This window comes from Limulus polyphemus, unplaced genomic scaffold, assembly GCF_000517525.1.
Source record: "Limulus polyphemus unplaced genomic scaffold, Limulus_polyphemus-2.1.2 Scaffold397, whole genome shotgun sequence".
NCBI classification, from domain to species: domain Eukaryota; kingdom Metazoa; phylum Arthropoda; class Merostomata; order Xiphosura; family Limulidae; genus Limulus; species Limulus polyphemus.
This window is the reverse complement of record NW_013666007.1, coordinates 15738-25088: the sequence shown is the minus strand read 5'-3', so window position 1 is coordinate 25088 and position 9351 is coordinate 15738. Positions and strand designations below refer to the sequence as shown.

Here is a 9351-nt window from a genome sequence, read left to right as displayed (position 1 = left end):
TCGAACCCCGCGACCTGCAGATTGCAAGTCGAACGCCCTAACCACCTGGCCATGCCGGGCCCAATATTACAGAAACTATCCCATAACGTCATACTTTAATTTTACTTTTTTAACGTTTAAATAAAGTACACTGTGTTTGTTTATAGCGTCAAACTGTACGATGGACTATCTGTGCTGTGTCCATAGTACAGTGTGAAAAAGAAATTATCATATTTTTATTATGTCATCGTAAATGTGCACATCTATACGTTTCTTTTTGTATATAGAAATATGTTCTAAAATTATTAGTTTATTTCTGTTTTTTGTATAGTGCATATTACTGAAAAATGCAAATGTTGAAGAGAAAAACCCTACTTGACAATTCTACTTACTAATTACCGACTTTTGTACTGTTGGAGTGTATGTATCGCACAGGCCTTGTGGTTAGGCAGTCACAAAATCGAAACTCGTCATCTAACATGCTCGCCCTTTCAGCCGTGGAGGCGTTATTACATTACGGTCAATCTCACTGTCCGTTGGTAAAGAACAAACCAAGAGTTGTCGGCGAGTGATGTTGATTAGCTGCTTTCCCTCTAATCTATTACTTCAAAATTAGGGATGGCTAGCGCAGATAGCTCTCGATTAGCTTTTCGCAACATTCAAGAAAACAAAGCAAACGCATCATGCTGAGTAATTTTATGTTTTGCGTGTTACAGCACTCAGTGCAAGGAACTTATCAAAGGAACTTGGTAAAATCACACGTTTTCTATGTAAAGTACATATGAGCTCCAGTAATTAGGTTTGATTAACTACTGCACTATTGGTGGTATTTGTGTATTTATGGGATTCGTATGTTATTAGTGATTATGTAACCAATAGATCATGCACCCACAAACAATTTGGTTCATGAATAACTTAAAAAAATTACTTTTAGGATTAATTAACTTAAATTGCCTATCACAATAGGAGTTCAATAAACACCCAGTGAAAAAATAAAAAGTTCGGTTTATGAAAATGTTTCTAAATAATTAAAGGTTTCATAGTTTTTTTTTCTCCATAACGGCAAAAACTGTGCAAATGTAACTGCAAGATATTTTGTTTTCCTTTTTTTACATAAACATTTTTGTAAAGGCATGTTCCAGATAATGTAATGTTTTTCTCTCATCAACAAAAAAACTATATAGTTTTCGCAAAAAAAAAACATGAAATTCAGTCGAGCACGTGATTCGTCAGTTGATACAGGTAATTCTATCCGTTATCAATAACCCTGGAAAATGCAAATTGGAAAACCAACACTAGGCCTTTTGTAACTGTCTGTATGGTGTTTCAGTTGTCCATTACTCACCACAACGTAGCTATGTAAGGGTTTAACCCACTGTTAAAGATAATTCGTGTGTGTTCCATTATCACATTTCATACTGCCCATTTTCAGAGGTAGATATGTTACACATTTTAGTTTTTGAAACAAAATATACACAACCAAATTTTTAGTTGTAACAGCAGTATCGTGTACAAAGTATAAACTTATAGAAACGTCCAATAATGTGTTTCATTATATACTGACAAATGCTTTCAAATACCATATGGAAACCTTATTCTAAAAATTCATTGGTCTGTTTTATTATGTTTATTATTAATTATTCGATTTATTTAATCTCATGCTATTACAGAATAAATGCATGTTTTTATTTTTCAGCTAAACGGAACAAGTCGTCTTTCTTCAGACGAAAGACATTCCATCCTTCAGTTTCTGTGAGGTCTATGGCACCTTGCTTCTTGTAGAACTCGATAGAGAACGTATTCCGGTTCAACAGAGCAAAATTTACACGAGAGCATTCATTTTCGATTCCTGCCTGTTGGATACATTTATAAATCTTTATACTGAATGAAACATGTTATCTTTCTTAACAAATCATATCTCATGCAGTCACCGCAATAAAACAACTTCAATATACTTTATGTTTGACTAGTGATGTATTAGTTTACTGATCAGGGGTTTTTGATTTTTTTTCATTCAAATTATATAATAATAGGTAGGAAAACAACGATTTATAAGGATAAGGAAGAATTTTATTGATGGTGGAACATACTACATGTTTCGACAGAACGTTGGTTTGTCTTCTTCAGGTTGGATCAGTACTGAGCAATACAAGGTTTACATTGTTACAAGACAAAAGACAGGAGTTAAATGTGATGAAAATGGTGTCAGCAGGTGACAGGATATAAGTAAAGGCCAAGTCTGGTGAACAGACTTTGCCAAGTACCGCTGGTGTTGCTAGGGCCATTATCACGTGATAACGATATATAAACCTTATATTGCTTAGTACTGATCCTACCTGAAGAAGACAGACCAACGTTCTGTCGAAACATGTAGTATGTTCCATCTCCAATAAATAATTTTCCTTATGCTTATAAATGGTTGTTTGCGTACCTATTATGTATATTAGCATAATACGCTTCCATACTCAAATATTCAAATTATATAAAATTTTGTTAAGAGACCCATGTTCAGGATTGTAGTAGAACCTGATAGTTCCTGAGTTACTCTTGAAAAAAAGATCCCCAAAACAACAAAGCCGTATTTTACGTTTTATGTAAGCATTCTGAGATACACCATTAAAGTCTAATTTAGAAATCATAAAAATAATTTTCAAAGTTAAAATGAAAAATTCAAAGCAGGCAATAAGTTAAAAACAAAATTAAAAACAGTGAATTGTTTTTTGTTTGTTTATTATTAAGCACAAAGCTACACAAAGGGCTATCTGTGCTCTGCCCACCACGGGTATCGAAACCCGATTTCTAGCAGTATAAGTCCGCAGTCATACCACTGTGCCATTGGGGGGCAAAACAATGAATATCCAAAGTTTCGTGTGAATAAGAAACCAAAGTATTAAATGACAAACATAAGAAATAAAACAACTGGATTATTATACAAAATATTAATATTTTAAGATATTGGCAACAGATAAATGAATATCTTTAAATACTCATTCATTATCAAAAAGTACGAACAAATCATAAATAAATAATAAAGTAAAATACTGACATATCTTTCAAGAAAGTTTCGTTATTGGTAATTTCTTGACTAGTCTCTCTGAAATGCGTTCTGTACTGTTAGTCGACGATCTATAAAGTTGTCAATACTTAATTTATCCTAAAATGAATATATTAAAAACGATTGATTATTAAAACTAATCTGTGGTCAATATTTTCTCCACTTAAAAGGAATTGGGTTGGGTCAAATGACAGATTATCATCAGCGTTTCTATCCAGAAGCTTCTTGTACATATTATCAACTTCAAATGACATATACAAAAAGGCTTTATTTTAAAACAAGGGAATACTGACTTGAACTGTCCTTTTCTGTAGGGCACTACCCATTCCACGACGTCTATACTGAGGACTAACGTACAAGTCCTGTACGTATATTGACCTGCCTTCCCACGTGGAGTACGTAAAGAAGTAAAGTACATATCCTACAATGCCTGAAGAAAATAAAGTAATAGATATTACAAATGGACTATCAAAATAAACATATTATTAACGTATGAAATAACAGTTTAATATTACCTGCGCTTAATTCTTCTTTATTCAGTTCTGCTACGAAACAGTAGTAAAATGGTCTCTTCCCGAACCCATCTTTCTGTAAGGCTTTAAAAAAACATGAATGATTATTAGCTTTGTTTTCAAAACGTCAGAAGTAGGTTCGATTAACTACAATTTCAACTTAATTAGTTTTTCACTTCATAGCCATTTCCTTTGAGTAATATAAGTAGTAAAAACGTATGACATGAAAATGTTATAATATCACCTAGAACGTATGAGATGAGTATACATTTATCAGTTCCAAACTAAACGTGGCTTCCTAGGGTCTCTCTTTTTATCCCTATCATTATCTTATTTAATCGTAATTAATTCGCAATCAAACATTTTTAATCTCTTGATACAACTCGTTTAATATTTAAATGATAAAGTCAACATACTGTTAGGTGAAGGGTTTTATTTTCTGTATATAATATTCTAGTGCAGTACTTTAGTCAAGACTTATTTGTTTTAGATGTGAAAGTGGAATTTCGGAAGTCTAAATACAATACCAGTAAAAATAAATGTGCCTTTTATTTATCACACATATATTAGCAAATTAATGCTGTTACTATAGCTAAAGTTAAAATCGGCAAAGCTCGAAATGATAGTCACAAAATATTTTAATTGATTTTATGAAGCCTTTATTAGAAAGAAGTAAATGAAAACTGAAATTGCATATATCAAAAGTTTTATTATCACATAAATAAGTTGTGTAGTTTTACGCTTAACAACAAACAAATAAATTTGTACTACTAGCCCTGATGAAGCCGCAAGGGCAAAACGTTCGCTGAAATATGTTCATTTTATTATTATGCGAAGAGTAAGAGTCGTTTTTATCTCAAACTTTATTGCTAAAATGTCTAAGTCCTTTCGTTGTGCACTACAAATTCTGAAATGCAACAAAATAACTCGCTCAAAGTTTCCTTTGTGTAATTTTATTAAGAGTCACCTTGAACATTGATCGAAATATTTACATTGGATCCAGGTCACGTCTGAAGTATTTGTAAACATAAAACTATGAGCGAATTGAAGTATATGTTCAACATATATGTTCTTTTTTCTTTTAACTAATCCAAAACCACAGATTTATCTATTTGTTTGCTTTTAAGTGCAAAGATGCATTACGAATATCGAACTCCGAATTTTCGCGTTATAAGTCCTTAAGCTTATTGATGAACCACCAGTGTGCATCAGAGAGTTCTTGAACGCGAATAAACAAACAGTTTTTCAAGTAAATTTTTCTTCAAAAATCACATTAAGGTACGTAAACATATTACATGTGTTTGGCATGTTTTCACGGAATTCAAAGCAATACTTTTTGCCATATGTTTTGTGACATCATACATTTCTACGTCAATTACTGATTATTGACAAATAAATGTTATCATTATGATAGAAGTAAAAAAAAAATGTATGCAAAGTATTGATCTTTAGTAAGCTATTAATTGCGGTTGTACCACCGAGCAGTAGGTCTGTCTGTTCGTATGTCACGACTTTTAATGTGCAGGTGCTCTGGCAATTTCACTCATGAATCTGGACTCTTCATGAATATAACTTTCTCTCATAATAGTATCTAAAACTTCCTCGCATAGTAGCATCCAGTACCAAACATATTTTTGACAGAGTTACATAGCGAAAGAAAAATATAAAGTGAAATTTATTTTTGATAATATTATTGTTACCTATCTGCTTGTTTGTTTGTTTCCGGTAGAAATTCTTACCGAGGATCTTTAGCGATACAAGTCCTTTCTTGATTAAACCAGTTTATTCTTCCTCGATACAACTTTTTAGTCCACAGAAGTTCCATAATCAGAACGTTTCTCGTCACTTTAAACTTAACCACTTCTATAATACATGCTATAAATCACAGCCATTCACAATCTCGATAACTTCGCTCTCGACGAGTGCAAAACACACACTTTACGGCTCACTAGCTCGAAACTATCAGAATCATAAATCACATGGAACTCAAGGTGACTACTGCTCTCTCTGTATTCATATATCCCGCCCCGCTGGCTTTCTTCTTCCAGGCTTATATACTAACAAAGAGGGCAGCTCGATCACACTCGGTCTTCCCCGATCATTCGAGAAAACCAACACCACGTGACTTCCGCTGTCGTAACATTAATATTATGTCAGATACTACATGTTTAACTTTACAAAATTTTATAAACACCTAGGAAATATGGAAATAATTTGTCGAACGAGGACCGTTTAATAATTTATTATAAAATTACTTACTTTTTTCATCTACTTTGAAGCCATTTGGCATCCTTTCATTTTCTGCCATTTCCTAGTAACATTTTCAAAAGAAAGTATGTTTTTACTAGAAGGTACGTGTAACAGTATTAAACCACATGTAACAAAAAAAACTATTAGGGCAAAACATTATTATCAAAGTAACGAGAAGGGCAGATGTATTTATCGAACACATGCGCCATGAAATATTTATTTTTTCTGATTGATACATATATATTTCGATTTCTATATTCGAAACTTTTGTCATTTTTAAGTCCAAAAAAATTAAAAGTATCGGAAGTATCTTTAGCTATACAGAAAACTGTGATTTTAAATTATGTTATTCTTCTTGAGACTTGAACGATATTAACTATATTAATTGTGTAATCATAGAAATGTTTTGTTGTAGGTGGCCAATAAATTAATAACTTTAGATAAATACAAAAATTACTAACTGCAACGATAGTGAATAATAAAAAATATCTGTTAAAAATGTATGTTCCAAACCTTGTTAGATATAATACCCATTTTAAAATTAACTTACAATCCTAAATTTTGCTAGTGGTTGTTATACGTGTATATTTGATGGACGGTTATTATAATGTTTAAGTAGCACAACTTTTCACTTTAAATTAAAAGGGGCAAAATAAAATGGAAACATAACATTTACCTTCATTAACCGAACGATGTCTTTACAATCGTCTTTTGTAGCTGGCCGGATTGAAAATAAACTCATTTTTGCTTCCCTGTCGTACCTAGCTTTTAGTAAATATATAGAGGCTATTTTATATTCGTATTAGTACTTACAGTAACAAAAAATGCAATTCTAATAATTTGTTCTTAGTCAATGCACTAAGACCAAGTATGTATACATTCACTTAAATTTGTCCTTGAATCAATCATGGTGTAGTACTTTCTGGTTTTCTGATCAAGTGAAGCGCTGTGGGGCGACATCTAGTGTTTAGCTAAATTAGTCTCCAATGTGATAAAAAAGAAATATGTCTAATATTACCTTTTTTGTTTACAGACTTATATTTTGTTATTATAAAAATTTTAATGAACGTATAAACCTGTTGGCTATGTATAAAATAATTAAATATATATTATAAACAAAAATCCACAAACACAAAGACCCATAAAGTTAATTACATTTCGTTGGTGATAAGCAAGTAAACTAATTAACTTTTGTCAGCAATTCGTCCACAAAATAAGCTCAAGTTTCTATTTCAGTAATATGGTATTTTAGGCTTATGTAAAAAATATTGTCTTTGTATTTGGCTAATGTGTCTATGTAAGCAACATCACATAGGTGCTTAGTTATTGGTTCTCGCAGTTACAAGTTGTTTATATATACATATATGTTTATGTGTGTATCTGCATTATATGCAGGCATATCACATGCTTTCTACTTGCTTTTATTAACATAGGAATTTTAAAAATCAGTTTATCTAAACACGTGGTTCAGTAAAGCGTTGAGGTTTGCCTTTTTAGAATTGCTTTGTTTCTTTGTTCTCTATAGCAACTAATATCTACTCCGCCCAAGAGGAAGTTGTGATCTGCTTCATTTAAGTATCAGAAAGGGTCAATAGCTGCAACGTCCTTTGCTGGCTGAGTATATGATGTCTTTATGTTACAGCCAGCAAATTTTGTGATAGAACAACAGCCACGTGGTGGTGCCCTCGCAGAATAAAAAATAGGAGGTTTCTTTAAAAATCGAAGTGTTTATTCTTTCTCGGTTCTACATGTCCATCTTAATGTTTAGCTAGATAGTATTTTTGAGGGAAAGGAAGCTACCAACGATACACTGAACCAATATAGGCGATTGTCTTATTGTTTATGCAAGTATGTACGGTGTGTTTTCTTTTATTTTTTTGAAATATTTGAATAAAGATTGTGTTCATTTTCTGGGTGCTCTGTCTTTAAATAACAACCACAGGTTGAATATGAAATCTTATTTGTATTCTTGGCTGTATCTTACACATTGTAAGCACTATCATTGGTATTTTAAATAGTACTGTGACTGCTGTTAAAATTCATTGTAATGCTGTGATTCTAATTTTGTAGATTTCTATCAATTAAGTAATTTTCTATTGTAATAATTACCCATGTCTGTTTATTCGTTATTTTATAATAATAATATCTAATATAACAATATACATCTGCTATAATCCAAGATTTGTGTTGGTTATTATAGTAGAATATACAATCTCTTATCTTTTATTGTCACGATAGAAACTTTCCTATTATAAGAAAAGTGGCCAGACAACAGCATTTTAAGTTAGATACACACATTATTACATTTAAACATTTTTAAATGTAAGATATCACTCTGTAAACATAAAATAAGTTTATGTTGGAATTAACTGTTATATTGTTTTTGTTTAATTTTTACTATATAAATAATATCCTGTTTTAATTTCACATATACTTTTGTTTGTGTATTTATTTGAAAAGAAGAGTACTTAGTTATTTTATATTAATCTGTCTAGCTATCTAAGTCCAAAAATATGGAGTCGCACATAGAAAACAACCAAATAAAATTATGAAACAAACTGTAAGTAAAAGCTGTGGAATGTATTAGAGAATGAGAGATATCTGCAGATAGTTACACTTGCAATTATATTAGACTTTAGAATAAGAAACAGGTATGGACATGGAAACCCATAAAGTCATATATCTAAAACTACCATTCAGAGTCGGCAGCCTGTTGTGTATATTTTAGGATATGTTTCTCGAGGTGTTGAGTAAATTAGTGTCGGGGAAAACAATTCTATGATTCTGAAAGTATTACATATGTTATTTCTGCGATACAATAGTTCTGTGGTTCTCAAGATATTGCGTAATTTACTCTCAGGATAAAACAGTTTGTTGGGCCTCAAGGTATTTCGTACATTACTGTCAGGATAAAACAATTCAGTTGCTCTAAGTGTATTACGTACATCACTATCAGGATAAAACAGTTCTTTGGTTCTTAAGGTATTACGTACATTACTGTCAGGATATAGGGCCCGGCATGGCCAGGTGGCTAGGGCGCTCGACTCGCAATCTGCGGGTTCGAATCCCTGTTACACCAAACATGCTCGTCCTTTCAGTCGTGGGGGCGTTATAATGTGACGGTCAATCCCACTATTCGTTGGTAAAAGAGTAGCCCAAGAGTTGGCGGTGAGTGGTGATGACTAGCTGCCTTCCCTCTAGTCTTACACTGCTAAATTAGGGACGGCTAGCGCAGATAGCCCTCGTGTAGCTTTGCACGAAATTCAAAACAAGCAAACAGTCAGGATAAAACAATTCTGTGGCTCCAAAGGGATTACTTACTGTTCCGACACCGGAAGTCACGTGACGCCGGTAACACGTGATGAATTTTTCGAATGATCATGAATTATCGGGGAAGACCGAGTTTATTCGAGACGCCCTATTTTTTTGGTATATAAGTCTGGAGAGAATGAATGAATGAAGAGAGTTTCAGGTAATTTACGATTCTGTTTCGAGCTAGCGTGTGTTTTCGAGATTGTGAATCGCTGTGATATTTAGCGTGTATTATAAAAGTAG

General features: G+C 32.5%; 1 protein-coding gene across 1 annotated transcript; it reads right to left on the bottom strand.

Moving 5' to 3' along the window:
• Window positions 1-1646: 1646 nt before the first annotated feature.
• Window positions 1647-6729, bottom strand: LOC106457957 (diamine acetyltransferase 2-like). The gene is made up of 5 exons (XM_022384064.1): window positions 6473-6729; window positions 5806-5857; window positions 3550-3630; window positions 3328-3464; window positions 1647-1832 (listed from the first exon to the last, which is right to left on the bottom strand). Exons 1-5 carry the CDS (start codon window positions 6536-6538, stop codon window positions 1665-1667), a joined length of 504 nt encoding a protein of 167 aa, XP_022239772.1. The 5' UTR covers window positions 6539-6729; the 3' UTR covers window positions 1647-1664.
• Between the last annotated feature and the right edge of the window lie 2622 nt (window positions 6730-9351).

What these genes read in the sequence shown, in the direction of transcription:
- LOC106457957 (XM_022384064.1), bottom strand. Translation starts at nt 6,538, where the DNA reads ATGAGTTTATTTTCAATCCGGCCAGCTACAAAAGACGATTGTAAAGAC. An exon ending in CTTCAAAGTAGATGAAAAAA is followed by an intron (nt 3,631 to 5,805) that starts GTAAGTAATTTT and finishes GTTTTTTTAAAG; the next exon opens with CCTTACAGAAAGATGGGTTC. An exon ending in TACAGAAAAGGACAGTTCAA is followed by an intron (nt 1,833 to 3,327) that starts GTCAGTATTCCC and finishes TGTATCCAACAG; the next exon opens with GCAGGAATCGAAAATGAATG.